At 44.3% G+C, this 20,673-nt stretch overlaps 1 protein-coding gene across 1 annotated transcript in view; it reads right to left on the bottom strand.

Moving 5' to 3' along the window:
• The window catches only part of ABCC4 (ATP-binding cassette, sub-family C (CFTR/MRP), member 4), a 202,891-nt gene that overhangs the window by 30,242 nt on the left and 151,976 nt on the right, over positions 1–20,673 (bottom strand). Inside the window, exons 22-26 of the mRNA XM_005882401.1 lie at positions 17,491–17,610; positions 16,253–16,363; positions 15,223–15,323; positions 13,938–14,129; positions 6,719–6,874 (exon numbers count right to left, since the gene is read on the bottom strand). Coding sequence (XP_005882463.1) covers positions 6,719–6,874; positions 13,938–14,129; positions 15,223–15,323; positions 16,253–16,363; positions 17,491–17,610 — 680 coding nt within the window. The remainder of the gene's footprint in view (positions 1–6,718; positions 6,875–13,937; positions 14,130–15,222; positions 15,324–16,252; positions 16,364–17,490; positions 17,611–20,673) is intronic.

Here is a 20,673-nt window from a genome sequence, read left to right as displayed (position 1 = left end):
TAAAGTTCCCTCCAGGACCAGCCAGACTGTGTATGCCACCACTTCCTTGCCTCTGTTCCTATGTAGGTCTTTGCTGCTATCACCTCTCTCCCAATTCCGACCTCCTCAAGGTGAGGTGAAGAGTGACAGGGATGACCCTGAAGGAGCGAGACCACCACAGGAGTGCACGGCACACAGCGAGCAGGAAGCAAGACAGAGGAAGTGGGCCTAGCTCACCAGATCTGTAAACAAGGAGGTAGCACTGGGCTCCCCGTTCGCAGAGTCTGAGGGTCTCTAAATCAGGGTGTTGAGATAGAAGCAACACTGCTTCCTATTCACTTGTGGGGAAGAGCAATGGAAGTTTTCCACAGTACAGACAGGTAACCAGGCCAACAGACTTCTCCTCTGCAGCCAGTTAGAAACTGCAAAGAGCTCTCGCAAGGTAAGATTTTGAGTATCTTCTCCTGACACTTACTAGCCCATGACAAAGTAGTGACTAAACCTATTTCTAAACTCATTTTCCCTTAGTGGTGAGTGTGACTTCCTTGCCTCTGTTCCTATGTAGGTCTTTGCTGCTATCACCTCTCTCCCAATTCCGACCTCCTCAAGGTGAGGTGAAGAGTGACAGGGATGACCCTGAAGGAGCGAGACCACCACAGGAGTGCACGGCACACAGCGAGCAGGAAGCAAGACAGAGGAAGTGGGCCTAGCTCACCAGATCTGTAAACAAGGAGGTAGCACTGGGCTCCCCGTTCGCAGAGTCTGAGGGTCTCTAAATCAGGGTGTTGAGATAGAAGCAACACTGCTTCCTATTCATTTGGGGGAAGAGCAATGGAAGTTTTCCACAGTACAGACAGGTAACCAGGCCAACAGACTTCTCCTCTGCAGCCAGTTAGAAACTGCAAAGAGCTCTCGCAAGGTAAGATTTTGAGTATCTTCTCCTGACATTTACAAGCCCATGACAAAGTAGTGACTAAACCCATTTCTAAACTCATTTTCCCTTAGTGGTGAGTGTCACTTAGGTTTTTCGGCAAAAGTGAACAGTTCAGTTTTTCAGAACCAACAAACTGGCCAATGAGGGATGCACCAATAGGAGAAATAGCTTTCAATTTTGCTCTATATTTATTCATTTTTGTTATGGTTTAGGGGGAAGTCTTTTTGAACGGGGTGGTAGGAAAAATGGGAAAATACCTGATGAGGACATCATTCAGTTCAACAAGCTTACACTGAAAAAGAGAGAGAGAGATCTGGGGTTGGACAGTCCTGGGTTCGGATTCTGCTGCTCATTAGCTGTGTGACTCAGGGCAGCTAGCCACCTCCCCATGCCTCAGCTCCTCACTGGACATGGGGCTAACGCTGCAGGAATGCTGTGAGAATCCAGATCTTGAACAAGGCTCCTAGTGAGGTACTAACATGTACCTAGAGGCCAACCGCACAGGGAGACAGTGAGGGGCGGGGTTTTTCAAACTGCATGTGAAACCAATGGATCATGAAATCAATTCTGTGCCTCATGATCACTATTTAGTCTTTTATATAAACAAGCATAGAATGAATATAATAGAAGGTAGAGTGCAGAGCGCAGAGTAATATTGTTTTGGGAAATGTGTGTGTGTGTGTGTGTGTGTGGCACGCACACAAAACGATACTTAGCAGTTCTACTGTGGACCGCAGTCAACAGTGAGTTCAAGTCCCAGGTGGAGAGGTTAGGCGCGCAGGTGCAGGAGTTGGAAATCTCGCAAAAATAAATTAAAATCCTGGCTCTGCTGCTTAATTGGTGAGTGGGGTTAGTTCACTGTGCCTCAATTTTTCAATCTGTCAGATAAGGAAGGAGACTAAAACGTGCTATAGTGTGGACCGCAGTCAACAGTGTGTTCAAGTCCCAGGTGGAGCGGTTAGGCGCGCAGGTGCAGGAGTTGGAAATCTCGCGAAAATAAATTGAAATCCTGGCTCTGCTGCTTAATTGGTGAGTGGGGTTAGTTCACTGTGCCTCAATTTTTCAATCTGTCAGATAAGGAAGGAGACTAAAATGTGCTATAGAGCCCACAAATATTAGAAATTATCTATAATAATAAAAGCGTAATATACTAATTAGACCAGACAGCCGAATGACCTTCCTAATGTCATTCTGGATGAAGCCATGGCAGTGGGGGCCGAGGCAGAGGCGGTTAGGGGTGATCAGGCAGGCAGGTGAGCAGTTAGGGGCAATCAGGCAGGCAGGCAAGCAGTTAGAGGCGATCAGGCAGGCAGGCAAGCAGTTAGAGGCGATCAGGCAGGCAGGCAAGCAGTTAGAGGCGATCAGGCAGGCAGGCAAGCAGTTAGAGGCGATCAGGCAGGCAGGCAAGCAGTTAGAGGCGATCAGGCAGGCAGGCAAGCAGTTAGAGGCGATCAGGCAGGCAGGTGAGCAGTTAGGGGCAATCAGGCATGCCGGCCACCATTTAGGAGCCAGCAGTCCTGGATTGAGGGACAGGAGAGTGGTTAGGAGCAATCAGGCAGGCAGGCAGATGGTTAGGGGCAATCAGGCATGCCGGCCACCATTTAGGAGCCAGTAGTCCCGGATTGAGGGACCCCCACCCCCTACCGCTGCACAAATTTTGTGCACCAGGCCTCTAGTTATTAATACTTGTGTAACTTGTCAGGAACTACAACAAGTACTGCAGCACAACAATGAGAGCCATAGCTGTCCTCAAGGAGAGGTAGGAAACAGCTGGGACTGTGGGGAGGGCTGGGAAAAAATGGCAGGGATCTCCATGGGGGACTGTAATGTATGAGTGGGGTACAGAGCAGTGGCCAGAAAAGACTGGTGGTGGGAGGGGAGCCAGAAAACAGAGGATGAAAAGAAGCGATACTCTCTCCTGTTGTTCCTTGTGGGACAAACATTGGATAGACTTCTCATTACATCGCCACCTCCCCTGACCCCCACGTTTTTCCTTCACTCTTTAAATTTATATAAACAATTTTGTTTATGTTATAATGAATATGAAGAAAAATCACTCAGGACCACAAAAACATAGGTAGAAACTGAAGAGCAAAGTCCATCCAGAGTGTTTTACTATTTTTACTTAAGTAGCAACATACCAGAAAGGCTAGTGCCCCAGTCCTTAATAATCATAGTTACTATTTACTGAGTATTCCTAAGAAGCCCAAACATTTTCTCATCCAGTCTCCACAACAATTCTGCAAGGCAGGAATTACTAGACCTGGCTGAAAGACAAGGAAACTGAAGCTTGGAGGCCGTGCAACTTCATCAAGGTCACACACTCCTGTGAGGCAGAGCGGGACAGGCACTGGGTCTCCGCTTTCAAAGATTCTACCCCTGGCTGCCTCGTGAACGATTCTGTGGGACCCTTTATACACTACACAGTCTCTACTAACTCCCTTTCTTTAATCAACAAACACTGAGCCTTGGAGACAAAAGCATATAAAGTGAAAAAAATAAATAAAGGTTCTGTGTTTACAATGGTTGGTGATCATTATCTTCATGGATACAGAGCTCAGCTTTGTTTTGTCAGCACGCTCTCTGGAGTATGTATATAGAGCATGCTCAAAAGTAGGGTGGCAACTGATGGAACAGAACCAAAACCCGGTGATGTCAAGGTATATTTAGTCTTTGCTCAGATGTGCTTCCAAAACATTATTGGGACAGCCAAAAATCATCTAACGTTATTTCTTTATTTACACAGTTCTTTTATGTACACAAGCATACAACCATTTCTTATTAAGAAGCATTAAGAGTAACACAGGACACGTTTCTAGATCCTTTCATCTAAGGATATGAAAGTACTTTACAGACACATCCATTATTTCTGCTAAGTAAATCTCTTTCGCCCATTTCAGAGATGGGTACAACCAAAATATCAAACTTGGGAATTTAAACTCGTATTTTATACTGTAATCACTAAGTCATGAATCTAATAGCTAAAGGGAATCTTTCGATACCAGGACTTTATGTGCTGAATATTCCTTTCCATTTTTCCCGAAAGGGATTATTTTTGAAACAATTTTGTTTAACGTTCTGGTAAAATACCCATAAAATTGACTACCTCAACCACTTTTATTTATTATTTTTTAATGATTTCAAAGAGGAAAGGAGATGGAGTGAGAGATAGAAACATCAATGATGAGAGAGAATCATTGATCAGCTGCCTCCTGCATGACCCCTACTGAGGATCGAACCCACACACGGGCATGTGCTCTTGACCAAAATCAAACCTGGGACCCTTCAGTCTGCAGGCCAACGCTCTAGCCACTTAGTCAAACCGACTAGGGCTACCTTAAACACTTGTAAGTGTACAGTTCAGAGGGATTCAGTACATTCAACATTGTTAAACATCCATCACCAAAACTGAACCTGTACTCATTAAACAACTCCCTATTCTCTACCCCTTTGGACACCACCATTCTATGGCTTCTCTATGAATATGACTACTTTATGTCCCTCATATAAATGGAATCATATAGTATTATCCTTATTCCACATATAATGTCCTCAAGGCTCATCCATATTGCAGCATGTATCCAAACTGCCTTCATTTTAAGGCTGAATTATATTCCACTGCGTGGATATTCCACATTTTGTTTATCCATTCATCCATCAATGAACACGTGGAGTACATCTACATTTTGCTATTATGAATAATGTATAGGTGTACAGATATCTCTTCAAGTCCCTTCAAAACTCTTTGGGGTTTATACCCAGAAGTAAAATCGCTGAATCATATGGTAAGTCTATTTTTAATTTCTGGAGGATACTCCATCCTGCTTTCCACAGTGGCTGTACCATTTATATTCCCACCAGCCATGCACAAGGGTTCCAATTTCTCTACATAATTTCCAACACTTGTTATTTTCTGTTTGTTTGGTTCCTTTAGGTACTAGTCAACCTAAGGGGTGTGAACTGGCATCTGAATGAGGTTCTGAAGGGGATAGATAGATGTTGAAATTACTCAGAGAAAGTTCAATTTGTTTACAGGTCAGTGGTAGGTAGTAATAGCTGAACTCGGTCATAAGACACAAGTCCACATTCTCCTTCCCTTGGGTACCATGTCCTATATGCTTCCTAATGATCAGGCATTTAAGAGCTCTTTCTACCCACATGCAGGAAGCCAAGTGGCCTGGCTCTTTCTGTCTCGTCTCTTCTCTGTGTTTTTCACCTCAACAGGGTATGTGTTTTTCCTCAGCTTCCCTTGATGGCCAGATGATGACAGTGTAAAACTAAACAAAAACCCTTAAATTTAAAAATAACCAGCAAGTATAAAGCTGAATATGTATTAAGTGTCAAAGCAGAGAGCAGGATGGATGGAAGATGTGAGGCCTCAGGCCAGTGGCTACAGGGCCTATGCTGCCCTTGGCTATATCCTAGAGGACAGCAATTGCTCAATACATACTCTATGCATTTATGTTGAGTGGATGAACCATAGGCATGACAGGAGCTCCTATTGTGCATATAACCCATCTCTAGAACACTGCCTGAAGGCCATGCTTGTATTAAGAGCAGAGTAAAAGGAAACAATTAGAGCTCTGGACAAGGGTCAATTCAACCCTCCATCATCACAGCAGGTGAACCACTCCACAGGCACTTACCTATTTAGTCCTCATAGCAGCTTTGGGACTTGGTACTGCTAGCAGCCTTGTACTGGAGAGAAAACTGAGGTGCACAGAGATGGAATTCCTCGCCTGATGCTCTTGCTCACTACGCTGCACAGCCTCCCTGGCCTGTATCATTTACTAATGGCTAGAGTTCTAAAAGTCTCCCCAAAGTTCCTATGCACTCCAAAATTCTCAAAGCCATACAGTTTCACAGAAAAGCCTCCATGGAGATAACCAGTTTTGAAAAGGTAGCTTTATTTCCTGCTGCAGAATGCCATCATTAAGTCATTTAAAACCTATGTTTTCTTATAAAAACCTCTCAAGTGCTAAACAAACCATTTATCATTTTGTTCTCAGAATTATGTGGAGATAGATAGATAGATATAGATATATATATATCTATATAGATATATATATATCTATATCTATATCTATATCTATACAATCACGTATATATATAAAAGCCTAAGCAACCAGTACAACTGAATGACCAGAATGACTGGAATGACCGGTTGACCAGTCACTATGCCATGCGCTCAATGCAGGAGCTGCCCCCTGGTGGTCAGTGCGCCTCCACAGCCAATCTCTCATGGCCAGCCAACCTCCCGCAGTCACTCTCCCATCCCTCCCCCACATCCGGCAGGCCTTGTCCAGCAGCCAGCAGGCTCTGTCTGGTGGCCGGCAGGCCCCCAGGACCCGGCCAGCAGCCAGCAGGCCCCAGCCAGCCCGGCCCCAATGGGGACTGGGTGAGACAGCCCCAGTAGGCCCTGATCACCAGCCAGGCCTAGGGACCTCACCTGTGCACAAATTTCATTAACCAGGCCTCTAGTCAGTAGATAAAATTGAAAACTTGGGGAAGTTTGAGTTCAGAAATCTACCTGGGTAAATTATTCAATCTCTCTCTCTCTCTCTCTTTTTCTCTTTCTCTCACACACACACACACACACACACACACCCCAAATGAACAAACAAATAAAACTTGTCAACTGATTAATATAAAATATCAGTTAAAAATACCTGCTGTTAAAAATATGCTCTACTTGGGGGAATGGATCACCCCTTTAATTCACTTTTAAACAGTAATAAAATTAAAAGCAATTAAACTTAGGTGCCCTTATAAAAAGATCATGTGAGAATGCTCTGACTTGCATACCTGAGGTATGATTGACATTTTCTTCCTTAAATCGTGAAGTCCAATTTCAGTTGTCAAGATCTTATCAATCCAAATTTTACCTTCGGGTTCTGACAATCTAAAAAGGGCGGAGATGAGGGAACTTTTTCCAGCTCCTGTTCTTCCCACAATGCCAACCTGCAAAGAAATCCAGGCAAGATTTTAAAAAAAAACACACAGTATGCAACAGACTGAGGAGAAATCCTGGTGGATGAAGATGAATTAAGTTCTACACTGAATGTAATCTGGATTTCTCAACATGGACGCTGTCAGCATTTTGGGCCAGATGACTCTTGGTTGTGTGACAGTGGCTGTCCTGTGCTTTATACGATGTTTGCCAGAATCCTGGGGTTCTATCTATCTCGATGCCAGTAGCACCCCCCAAACTGTGGCAACCAAAAATTTCAGACACTGACAAATGTCCTTTGGGGTGGCTGGTGGTTTTCTTCTCTGTCCAAAGAAAAGTTAAAAATAAGAGACTCAACCTCCTGGCGATAAAAAGCCAGTCGACTTCTATGTGGTCAATAAGAAGTCAGGTTTAAATTCGCTTTATTCCTGTGTCTGGGGATTTTGAACCTTGAGAATTTCTTGGATACTTTTATTGTGGTGCCAACAAGTCAAGTCAGAAGTGTTATACATAAACAAGTATTCGTTTTTCCCAGGTCCTACCTTTTAAGAGGAATTATTGTTTGGTAAAGAAACTAAATCACTTCTGGATGTTAAATATCTGGTTATGTTTGTTCTTGAAAGGAAAGATCTGAAAATTTTAAAATGTAGGTTTCAGTGTCTTAAAAGACAGCAAGTAGCAAGTAGTCAAAATACACATAATGAAATCAACAACAACAACAACACAAGAAACATTTGCTATTTATATGAGGCCTTTCATCTGAGCAGTTCAAAAGGCATTTTACAAACCAATTAATAGTTATAAATTGCCCCTTGGGAGAGAAACGTGTCAAGTATCAGTCTAGTTATTAAAACCAAAGCAGAGAGAAATTAAGTGCGCTGACAATAAGATCAAAGAATCAATAGAATGCTGGTCAGGAATGAAACAGTATTGTAAAAACTGGCTTTTAGCTGTGTGCTTTTAAATCTGTATGCAGAAACTGTTGTGTGTGTGTTACTGTTCTGTTGTTTGTTTGTTGGGGGGGTGGGGTGGTTTTTATGTGTGCTTTTAAACCAAGGAGCTTGCCCAACTGAAAATTCCTTGGTGGGAGCTTCCCAGGAGATGATATCTCTATTTAGGAATCTGGAATCAATGAGGGGCATAAGATATGCTTTCAATCACTAAGTTAATTCACTAGACTTTAAAAACTCACGGCCTTAAGCACAGAAGAACTAAACCTTTCTGAGCACTGATTATATGGTGGGAACTGTCTGTATTTTCTCATTTGAATACCTCCAAAGATTCAAAGCTTAATTGTAAAATCAATAATGGCATTTCAAAAAAGAACTTATTGCCCGGCTGAGGCTCAGGATCATAGGACTGGGAGCTCCAAACTAAAGTGAGGATGATAAGAAAATGGCCATTCAAAGAAAACCCGCCTCTGTTTCTCTCTGCTGGCCCGTCATCAAAACTAAGCTGGACGATCTCTCCAAAGGACTTGTATGCATGCATAGAAGCATAAGCGATGGACGCAGACAACAGGGGGTGAGGGTGAGGGCAAGACTGGGGGGATGAGGGGACAATGGGGGGATAAAGACACATTTGTAATACCTTAATCAATAAAAAATTTTAAAAAATAAAAACTAAGCTGGAATCTTTCACAGGCCACCTGTGGGTTTTACCAATTGCCCATGGAGACTGTCCCCAATCAGTACGTTTACACTCATAATACCAAAGAGACAGTCTTCTTTTAGCTGCTTTGCAACTGCTAAGGTTGGTCTGAGGACCGACACCAGAGTGTTGGACTTTTTCCTGAGTCTCTCTTTATACATCCAATTCAACACGATCAATACCCAATGCCCCCCTCACAACAGCTGCTCCCCTTCCTGACGTCCCCCCTTCACTCCCCTAACTTCTTTTCCAGGCTCACGGGCTCAGAACATTCACCTTATTTGTAGCCCTTTCCAACACTGGCATGGCCCTGAAGATTCTACTTCTGCAATGTGTCATGACCCCAATCCCCTCATTACAATGCCCAGACCTCACCTGTGTGCAAGGCTGCATTACCACGAAAAAAAACAAAATAAAACCAACCCTTTTCTTAATCATAATCACTGAGAGTAAATTTGAAGGTAAATATATACTAGCAGTAATCCTAGCACTTGAATAAAATCATTCTTAAGATGTTTAAGTATTTTCTTTCTGGATGCACGCGTGCGTGCGTGTGTTTTCTTAAGATATTAGCTCATATATTTAAAGAAAATGGGATTAATATGAATATATTATTATAATCTGCTTTTGTTTAATATTTAATAAGTTATTTTGATGGCTACATAATATTACAGTATGTGATAGTTTATTACCAAATCCCCTATTTGTAGACATTTTGCTATTATAAATAACTGTGTCAAATACCCTTGAAGTTAAATCTTTGCAAACAACCTTAATTATTTCCTTCAGATAAATTCTTAGATGTGGAATTGCTGCCAGACAGGTATGAACATTTTCAAAGGAGGCTGTTAAGTACCTGCCAAACTACCCTCCAGAAATAGATCAATTTCTACTCTCACCCGATTCCCTGAACATCCACAAAACTGGGTGTTATAACTTTGTTTTAAGCGACATCAGTTTCACTCCAAAAAGTGGAATCATGTTCCTTATTAACATCTTGCTGGGAGTACACAATAGGCAGTGGCTTCCTGCCTCTCACATCTTCCCACCATAGCCCACATGCACTCACTTCTCAGGCTAAGCCTCCCAAGGACCCCTCTGCGCTTGTCTGTGTACCCAGAAGTCTTTTCTACAAAACTGTCTACCAAACCTCTCTATCCTTAATCTCCAAAAGTCAGCTCCCTTGTGATCACTAGGTAGTTGTGGGATTAAAAGTGAAAATGAGTGTTACACACCTGGGGGTTCACTTCCCCGAAGGCTCTGCAGGTGCCTAGTTCTTCATTCAGTGAATCAAGGCATCGCACCTTTGCTTATGCTGGTCCCATCACCTGGCATGACTTTCACATGCATGTCCACCTACTGAAATCCCAACCACATCACACATTCTGTTTCAAATGCCAAATTTTTTGGAAACGTTCTACCTGTCTCCCTAAACATCATCTTCTAAACTTCCATAAAAATTGTGACCTCCTTCTATCTCATATGGCAGCCATTTTTATAATTCCTTGTATCTTCTCTGGACTGCATGTGTTGACAGCAGGCTCTGCATTAGTTCACCTTTGAATGATTTTTATTACCTGGGGTGTCCTGCACCAAAGAGGCATTTTGTAGAGAGTTTGGGGAGTCTACCTCAGGCTGGAGAAATTTATGGAACATCTACTCCCATATTGTTTATACAATAAGCTGAACAGAGAAGACAGACATGGCAGATGGATCCTATAACCATAAATGGGATTGCAAATGGCAAACCCCCTCATTTTCATGGGCCGGACAACCATTTGTACACCCTGTGATAACAACAGCTATCTTTGTCCAAGCGATTACTCTGTGCTGGTTTCCGTGCCAGTAGATGCTTTACATGTCTTATCTTGTGGAGAATAGAAAACAAAGTGGGGTGGTGGTAAGTGACATAGAACTTTCTAGAGCAGGGGTGGGGAACATCTGGCCCATGTGCTGTATAAGGCCTGAGAAATCATTTGGTCTGGCCCTGCCAAGGCATTGGGGTGAGTTAATTAAATGTTTGACCAAATGTAACAGGCTAACTTCTAAGCTGATAATTTTGTATGGCCCAGGAGTGATGTTATAAATATCCCAAGGGCCCTTGGCAGAAAAAGGTTCCCCACCTCTGATCTAGAGCATCCTGCTCAATCACAGCGGTTGGGGTAATTGATGAGCTTAATTTCAAACTGTCAAAGGACATTTCAAAGGACATTTCATTTGCTATTGGTCATCAAAAACTGCCTGAGGGAGCAGAACTTTAGGAGAGGGGGCTTTTTCAAATGGGTTCTGAGCCAAGAGCTCTGCTGGGCTTGAGGGACTGCATTTCTGAGAAGTCCAGGTGATGGGGCTGCGGCTGCCCTGTGGTCTGAGTAGGAAGGAAACCGAAAGTGGCCTGGGGAGTGGGACACTCTGGAGTGAGGGGAGGGGTTCCTGAGAAAGTACTACGTGAAAAAGGAGGAAATGCAGGGAACTAATATTTTTGCACATTATAGCAAGATCGAGCACACAACTGTAAAATGTATTACCCAAGTAATAGCTCTGAGCAAGAAAAAAATAATAAACCAAAATTAATCTACCTCCTGGGCTGGGAAATGCTTTACAATGGCCCAGTACTCACTAAAATGATCAAATCAACCTCAAAATCGCCTAAATGAAAAATGCAGCCAGTGTTGAGAATCTAACGAGGCTGCCTAGGGTGCTATTTACCTCATTTTGGTTCTTTCTTTTACTTGCTATTTCTTCTGTGAATTAGATTGCTGCTTAGTACCTATTCGACGTTCTCATTTACTACAACTTCCAGGAATGTGGACAACAGAGGAAATACGTGAAAGAGAATAAAGCAGCATTTCACACATCCCCAGGTCTCCTGAACAGCCTCTCTCAATCAAATGCCAGACCGAAGGGGTGTCCCGGAGTAACAGGGCTGGCACAGGTGTGGAGATGGGACCCGGGACCTCCACAGGCACAGGGAAATCATTTCATGACTACGCTGGGCAGGTACGATCCCCAACACACAAGTGGAGCACCAAGTGATACTGTGCTGGGCCGAGACACAGACCAAAAGCCAAGCTACTGGAGTTACCATAATTCAGTCTGCAAACTCAATTTTCCCACAAACATTTTAGAATCTCAAATAATCCTATGACGGGGAGATGGGGGGCGGGGGGATTGTGTTTTAGATTGAAGAAAACAAATCAGTTATGTTTCTAAGTTGTATGACCGAGTTTCTTAGATAATTCCTACTCCAAGGTTGCCTGGGAAATTTAATTCATGTTGCAAATTAACAGATTTATGTCTGGCACGTGAAATCCGACGGTCACAGTATCTGCCGGTGAGTGAACCTCCCCGACAGCGCTCTGAGGGACGGGACTCCATCGAGAGGGGTAGTTAATGTTTCCCCGACACAGCAGTCCTCGCCTTCCTCCCGACCTGCAATATACCTGGAAATAATGAGCCAGCGTGTGCCACGTGACTCAGTAGAGCTGCTCCCGGGTATCATTTGGGCATTAAGTTGAACAGTTATTCTTTCATGTCACAAGGGTATCATTCATTAAATTATGGCTATAGTCCACTAAATGGGTCTGTGGTGGAAAAGAGCTTAAAAGAGCAGTGCTTAAGGTATTTAATGCATCTAGGTAATGGGTTGTTTACAGGAGCTGTCCTGGGTGTCTGTTTTTGTTACTGGTCGCTTCACACCTGCGTATTACGCACTCTCGCAGCCAGCGGTGCCTCCCCACCCACCGTGTGCCTGCAGAATGCCATTTTCTGGGGAACAAAGATGAAAATAAGATGCTCCCTGACCTTAAGAAGCCTCAGTGTACTGTGAGGTCAGACCCCAAATTACAAAGCATGGCATAAGTACTACCTTTATTTTGTAATTGTGGTAAAATACACATAACAAAGTTTACCAACTTAAACCACTTTTTAAGTATACCGTTCAGTAGTGTTAAGTACATTCTCATTGTTGTGCAACCAATCTACAAAATTCTCTTGCCTTGCGACGCAACTCTATACCCATGAAGCACTAACTTCCATTCGCCTCTCCTGCCAGCTCCTAGCAACCACCATCCTACTTTCTCTGTCTCGGAACCTAACGACGCTCCTAACCTCATTCAAGTGGAATCATGTAGTATCTGTCGTTTTGTGTCTGGCTTCTTTCATTTAACATAACGTCTTCAAGGGTCATCCATGTGTCAAAATGTCTTTCATTTTTAAGGCTGAACAATACCCCATGGTTTGGATCTACCACATTTTGATTATCCATGAATCCCTTGGGTTATTTCCAACTTTTGGCTACTGTGAGAATCCTTCTATGAACATGGGGGTACTATAAACGCTATTTTAAAAGAATATGTAAGATGCTGTGGCAGAGTTGAGCATCTCACAGAGGCAGATGCATTAGAGTTGACTCTGAAAACAAGGAGGCTCTCAACAGCCAGGTGATGAAAAGAAAGGGTGCCTGTGGAAAGGAACCCAGGAGGCCTGATGCTCTGGCAGAACCATCACACTAGCCAAGTGCAAGGGGAGTAGGGGGGTGCATGTTGGGAATTGGGGCTTGAGGAGTAGGTGGGAGTAGAGCTTTCTACAGCCTCATCTGTTCTGGTTAAACCACATCTTTAAGAGTCTGCCCTGGTCCCAGCTGAGGGCCCCAGGTCCCATTGCCGGTGCACTTAGCCCCTGGTAGGGCCAGGATGCAACTCCTTTGGGTCCCCCACGTGTGCCTTTCCCTGCCCCCTGGGCTTCCTTCCATCAACTTTGAGTGAGTCTCTGGGCCCTTTACTGCCTCCAGCTGGTTCCTTAGTCCTGACTGGGTCATGGATTCCAGAATTTTCTCTGGTGGCTGAGCGCTGGCCATACCGCCCCCGATGGAGTGGACCTGGGGCTATGGTTCCAGCAGTGGATCATCCAGGCCAGGAGCTCTTGGGGACCCATAGGGATCAGAACAGTGTCCCAGAAAGAAGCAGCCTGCTGGTGGGAGGGCAGGGGAATGACAGTGAAGGACGGAGGAGGCAAGTCTACGGAATGGGCCAAGGGACAGAGGGCAGCAGCTAAAGGCCACCCTGGGGAGGAAGAGAAGGACTGTGAAATACGAAGAAGTAAGAATCGATCGGAACCAGATACTAGAGAGTTATTAACAAGTAGCCAGGGTTGACTTCCAAGACGTAGGCGTGAATAATGAGATGTTGGGTCCATGTCCTGGGGCAGGGTAAGTTCCACCTCGGCCTGGGGCTCAGCAACCACCATGAGGCAGCTCACACCACAAGGAGAGAAATATTGGTATTCACATTCATGGTCAGTTTCCAAGGTTTACCTATGGTCACCGATGTAATTTGCATCCACAGAAGAACAAAGGGAGCCAACAGTCGGATACAGCCACTAAACCTTTAGTTGAAATTTTAAAGAGGTAGGGTGGTTTAAACAAACCTTTTCTCTTGACTTAATGAGTGCTGTCAGGTGTTTGAGTACCAGAGGCCCGTCCAGGCTGTAGGTGAAGTTAACGTTGTCAAAGACAATCACGCCTTCATGGGGCCAGGCTGGCGGGGGGCGTTTTTCGTATTCCCAAGGCGCTTCTTTCTCAAGGTTTGTATATTCCATCACCCTTTCTACTGAAATCATCTGCAAGACAGAGGACATCGTGGGTTTATGGATGGTAAGAGACTGTAAATGAACCGTTCTGTTTTTTTATTTTAGTTTGAACCATTCTGTTTTTATACCTAGTTGATTAAGGATATCTCACGTTGTAACACCCCCAAAGGAGAGAAGTTAGGAACTGGATGAAGACTTTGATGATTTACAAACTTGTTCATCATCTTTTGACACTTCTACATACTTATGGGTACTTTCCTCAACATTATATTAAAACTAAGAGAATGAGATAAAAGAATGCTAAGATCTCATTTATCTACTTTTCATATCTGAATTAAAAAAAAACACAAGAGGATTTTGTTAAAAAAAAGACTACTTATAGCCACCAATCAGTAATTTAAGCTACAGAAGGGCCATCTGTTATAGATGAATCAAACTGATGGTCACCAAACCTCATTTTAATAGTCATTTCCTACTTCATTAGAAGAGCAAAATGAATATATTTTATTTTTACTATTTTCCTCCTTAGGAGAAGGTGCAAATATTCATAAGAGGAGACAATTTACATATTGACTATGCCCTCCTAAACAAGTGAACTGGTAACTCAACACCTTTGACCAGGCATCCGAGAGGAGCTTAATTCTACCAGAAAGAGGGACCCCAGCACATTCAGGTGTTCAGTGGTAAATTGCTAAATGCTAAAATGGGGGTGGGGGGAGGAGATGCCTATTAATTAAACAAAGAAAAACCTAAACATAATATTTTTTTTTAAAAACCAGGAATGAGGAACTACCCCATTAAGAAAAATAAATAAATGGGCCTCTGAGAAATTAGCTTACATCCACTCCAGGATTTCAGAACCGCCCTCCCACAGAGACCTGTATTACATTTGAAGACAGCTTGTGAGGCATACAAAACCTGCTGACATGGCATACATAAGACTGAGAAAAAGATGTATACATTTTATTTTACATTAACTTTAAACAGATGGAAGCAGGATCTGAAACATGCTGTTAGCTCCGATGTAAAAATAACAGTTTTAATATTTTACATAAGGAGCGCTTTTATGCTGTTTAATGGGAAGGAGACTGGAAAAGGCTGAGAACGTCAAGATAAACATTACCATATTCTCGACTTCGGCGCTTTGTCTGACGCACCACTGGAACATCCCCATGAGGGTGAGGGCGTAGGACAGTGCCAGGCCCACCTGTCCGGCATCCAAAGCTAAATAACGAAAAAAGGGGAGTCAAGACAGTCCATTCTAAAACCCAGAGTCTGGCTCCTTCTGTCACTTTACCAAAAAGACTCCTTTAAAGTATTTAAACACAGCATTCGATAATAGCCATAGTTTACACTTTCACTATCTGTTGATTGAGACCAGGACACAAACCCCCCGTGCTGTGAATTCACAATGAATACTAAATGAGTTTATTAATCCCACAGGACTGACACACACCTGGCAGATGATATGGGTAAGTCATTATTTAGAGTTTCCTCATTGTGGTTTCCAGGACCAGTATGTAATTTCACTTACTAGGTCCAATGCAACTGTGGTTGGAAACCCCTAAAAACAAAGCAATGCGTACTAAGAGCCAGTGCTTTTAAATCCAAAACACTCCTCTCATTGTTCCATTGTTCAATACTGTGATTTGGTGCTGTAACATGGAATAGTTAGGGATGGCGAATTCAAGCCATGCACGCCAACACCTGCTCATCTGGTACCCGCGGGGCAGTGAGGATAACATTCCTTCCCGCTGAGCATCTTTCTCCACCCAGTGCACCAGGCACCTACAACCAAGAGATCTGAGTGGTCCTGTAGCTAAAACCTAAAGCCCTAAACTGGACAAAATGCTTAAGGGTGAACTTGGTTCTATCCTCACAATTACCAGACACTACCAAGAGGCTCAGGGGGTCGGCTTGCTACATTTGCACAGGTCTCAACCCATTCAAAGAAGATCAAAGGAACTCATCCAGACCCCAATGGTCCTCTCCGTGGGCCAAACAGCGGAAACACACCCAACCTCACACACTGCAAATGCTCTAAGACAAACCCACTAGGTATTAGACATGGTGGCGAGAGTTCAATTTAATACTTGTAAATGCAGCTATACATGGTAATCATACCACGAATAGTTACTCCCATCTGTACTTACTATTTGCCAGAATCAGGGACCCAAAGGCAACAACGGTGACAAAGATGGCACAGATGGCATCCAGACGCACAGCGAACCATCGGGACGTGGTCAGAAACAAGAACCAAGCCTCTGAGATTGTGAACCACAGCAAGCACATGGAAAAGTAGAAAGACCACGTTAACCACTTTGAATGAGGGGAAACACTGTACTCAGTTGAGCTACAGAAGATTTTTACACAAAGGAAGACAGCAGAGTTGCACACCCAGAGAACCTGAAGATTCCAGAAAGCTAAGTGCATTATACTTAGGCATCGGTACAGTGGATTTTTCCTGATTTTGAGGGGAGCATGCATTAAAAAAATTCAACCCCCAGGTTATAAACAGAAATGTGATCCCTCTCCAGAACATGGAGACATGGTCTCGTCAGTGCATTTCTTCCTCAGCTGGGCCTCGACATGAAGCTCAGTCTCTCACGTGCTGTTCCCAGTGCTCCCACAGCAGGGAGGGCAGCTCCCAGTCCGTTTCCAGCACCTTCCATATTCACTACGGGGCCCTGCACAGTGTTTATGCCTTAGGAGCCTGTATCTAAATGACCATCTCACTAAAGGGATCTGAGTGTAGCATTCTAAGTGCCATTTTATCCTCAACATATGAGACAGATTAGAAAGCTTCACAGATACAAAGAAAACTACATATCAAAAGGGTGGCAAATCTGACAGTTAGGAAGTGGATTTCCTCAGTCACTTCTGCCACCCCACATGTTCTGAAAAAGGGGTCGGCAAACTATGCCCTATGGCCAAGAACGGCCCACCACCTGTTTCTATAAATAAAGTTTTATTGGAACATAGCCACAACCATTTGCTGATGCATTATTTTTGCCTGCATTTGTGCTACAACAGCAAGGTTGACTAGTTGCAACAGAGCTGATATGGCAAACAGAGCCTAAAATATTTACTATCTGGCTCTTTACAAAAAAAGTTTCCTGACACCTGCCCCAAAGGGACAGAAAGTCATGGGCCCAATGATAGAAGAACAACACAAGCCAGGGGTGGGGTGGGGTGGTGGTGCTGTTATTGAGGAAGAGGGGAGCGCAGAGAGGGCAGGGGAGGGGAGGAAGATGTGCAGCGACAGGATGTGGGGCTGGCCCCAGGGGGAGGCAGGGAGAATGCAAAGCCAACAAGGCCACCTGAGAGGGAGGTCAAGGCTCAGGAGGCAGCAGGTCCCATCCTTTGAAACCGTTTCCAGAAACGTACAGACCTGAATGCAAATCCTGGTGCGCATCAAACAGTTCCTGAAACCTCTCCTCAGCTTTGTACGCCCTGATGGTCCAGAGTCCCTGGAGAGAAGACGATAAGTGGGAAAACACCGGGCTCCGAGCTGGGGAAGCAGAGAGAGACGACAGAGAAAGTCAGCGGGGAACCATCTGTGGTGACATATCCCAACAAACAGCACAGCCAGAGCCTCCCAGCGGAGGGCCTGGGGCAGAACCGGCTGTGCCCCTTCTGGGAGGACCCTGCAGGTCAACCCTCAAGCCCCTGGTCACACCATGCTTTCCATTACCCACTTGGGAATAAAAGCTTCATTCTGACCCCATCTTTGGGCAGCTTCAAATCATAGCTAGTTTTGGATAAATTCTTTGTTTGCTAACTCATTCATCACAGTCCTGCTCAAAGGATCTGTTGGTAAAATCTGGGTGTTTAGGGGAAGGTAAGATCTCACTCGTGTTACAGGAGGCTGCAGAGATTTTATAAAATGACAGGGAAAAACTCAAACTTAATGCCAGGGCCTGATTCCTTAGCCCGGCATGGAGTATCTGTGTGTCACACAATACCACGCATGTAAAATCTGGGTGTTTAGGGGAAGGTAAGATCTCACTTGTGTTACAGGAGGCTGCAGAGATTTTATGAAATGACAGGGAAAAACTCTAATGCCAGGGCCTGATTCCTTAGCCCAGCATGGAGTGTCTGTGTGTCACACAATACCATGCACGTGGGCACTGCACATGTGTTATGGATGCTCAGTTAGTATCCACAGTTCTACAAGCAAGGAGGGAGCAGGCTTCCATGTGTGGGAAGCCCTGGGCTGTGGGCCATCTGACCATCCACTCAGCCGGGGGCTCGTTCCAGACTGGGGACCATTAGGGTTAGTGCTAGGGTTAGGGTCCCCAGCCTGTGACAGTGCTGAAAGGAGAAAACATTCTCCCAGGCAGATATGACCTCACACTTCCCCTTGTATCTAATTCAGGCAAAGAACCTCAAGTGATTCTGCGATGGTTCTGACCATCCAGTTTTATGCTTGTGGTCTTACTCTAGCATCCACACTGTTCTCTCCCCACCATACTGAGTAACTTTGAACTTCTCTTTACTTTAGTTCCCTTTAAACCTTGCACGTTGAAGAGAGCAATACGAACACAGACTGAGCTCATGTGCCAAATCGGAAAGGTTGGAAGCTCCACGGAGGCCTTTTCTGCACCCCCCAGCAGATGTCCCAGCCCGCCCCCGAACACGGCCAGTCTGGAGATAAGGTGCCCATCAGGATGACTCAGGGGAGTTACATGGCTCATTATATGAAGAGAGTGCTACACACAGTGCAGCGAACTCATGGTCTCATGCCCAGAGCTAATGTTGTCACATCAACTATTTCGCCATCAACAATTCTTCTGAGAAGGAAAAAGAGGTGCTACAGTTCTCCAGAGCTTGGATGTCCTCCTCACTTGCTTCCCTCATTAGGAGGTCAAAGTGGCAATTGATTATCCCCACAGGGTGGACTCTATAAAACAGGTGTCACCCAGCCTTGAACACCAGGGCAGCCAAAGAACACATCACCTTCTTGACCGCATCCCCAAGAGCGATAGCGGTACAGCAGGAATCTGGGCCTGTGGAAAACTATCCTCTGTCTTCCACGCCATTCGGGGCTGAGAGGATACCAGGATGAGTGAATTGGAGGGTTTGCAAAGAAATTTAACTGGTACAGAGAGAGAGGGGATGCCAAGGCTCCGGTATTATCTTGCCCAATGTAATATCCTTTTTCCCACCGACTAAGCTGACTATCCTGAAGTAGACCTATGTAACACCCATGGCATTAGTCACCAGTCACAGACAAATGTAACCTACATTTCACAAGACAGACAGCTGTGTTTTCCGTGAAACCTGACGACTCTTTGGGACACAGGGTTGCAAATCTTCCCTGGCAAGGTGGGCGGGGAACTGCATGCAAGGACCCTGGGCTGCCAGCCTTGCTATAGGCTCTCGTTAATGCTGTGGGTGACCTGCTAGCTGTCATGTTCTTAATGCCTTTGGTAGAAGCCAGCAAGCACTGCTTAAGCCTCAACTCAAGTAATCCTCACAAGAACTCCAGAGGGCAGGTGTATTATATCCTTGACAGAGGGAAAAACAGACTGAGGGATTAAGAGCACTGCCCAAGATTAAGTAAATCAATCCAAGTAGCTGGTAGAGCTGAGTGACAGACCCAATACTGGCTTATTCCCAAGGCCGTGCTTTTAATCATGGCCACAGCACCTCACAGAGAGAATAATCAGGGGTTAAAGATGCCCGTGTATGACTAAATGCATTCCCCCCGCACTCTGTAGTTTATCTTTAGAAAACTCTAAAATCTTAATCCACAAGCCTTACTCAATACTGTACATCTTAGTAAGCATCTTAAGTTGAACAAAGTCCCTAAGAATTGGCATGAGAACTCTAAAACAGCAGACATGAGTATCCATGACTTGAAAACACGTGGCACACGTGTTAACACTCCCCCAGCAACGCCCCTGGCAGACATTGCTAGTTGACCATAGAACCCTTACAGACAAAATGTGAATATGGCTTCATAATTCAGGCCTTGCCAAATGAATAGAGTTGGCTAAAGAAATACAACTAAATGCCATCCAGGCTTTATGCACTTCTCTATGATTCAACATTGCTAAGCTCAGAATTGCAAAAATGAAAAACCATTATATCAATTGTAGATTTGACAGCAAGATAGCTTAAATGTCAGCCCAAGGTTGCAAGGTTTCAAGCGTGACCTGAAAACAAACCTCGGGACGTTAGCAGTTATTCAAAGCACATGGATGAAGCAAGTTTGTGCCTTCTAGCCAAGACAATCAGGTGTCCTTCTTTTTGCGGGTGGTCCCAACAGCGGCCTCAAGAGGTACTGTCAATTATTGCTTAGAGCAGTGGTTCTCAACCTTCCTAATGCCGCGACCCTCTAATACAGTTCCTCATGTTGTGGTGACCCCCAACCATAAAATAATTTTCATTGCTACTTCATAACTGTAATTTTGCTACTGTTATGAATCGTAATGTAAATATCTGATATGCAGGATGTATTTTCATTGTTACAAATTGAACATAATTAAAGCATAGTGATTAATCACAAAAACAATATGTAATTATATATGTGTTTTCCGATGGTCTTAGGCGACCCCTGTGAAAGGGT

The sequence above is a fragment of the Myotis brandtii genome, unplaced genomic scaffold, assembly GCF_000412655.1.
Source record: "Myotis brandtii unplaced genomic scaffold, ASM41265v1 scaffold71, whole genome shotgun sequence".
Taxonomy (NCBI): Eukaryota; Metazoa; Chordata; class Mammalia; order Chiroptera; family Vespertilionidae; genus Myotis; species Myotis brandtii.
This window is presented reverse-complemented; position numbering and strand designations above follow the sequence as displayed.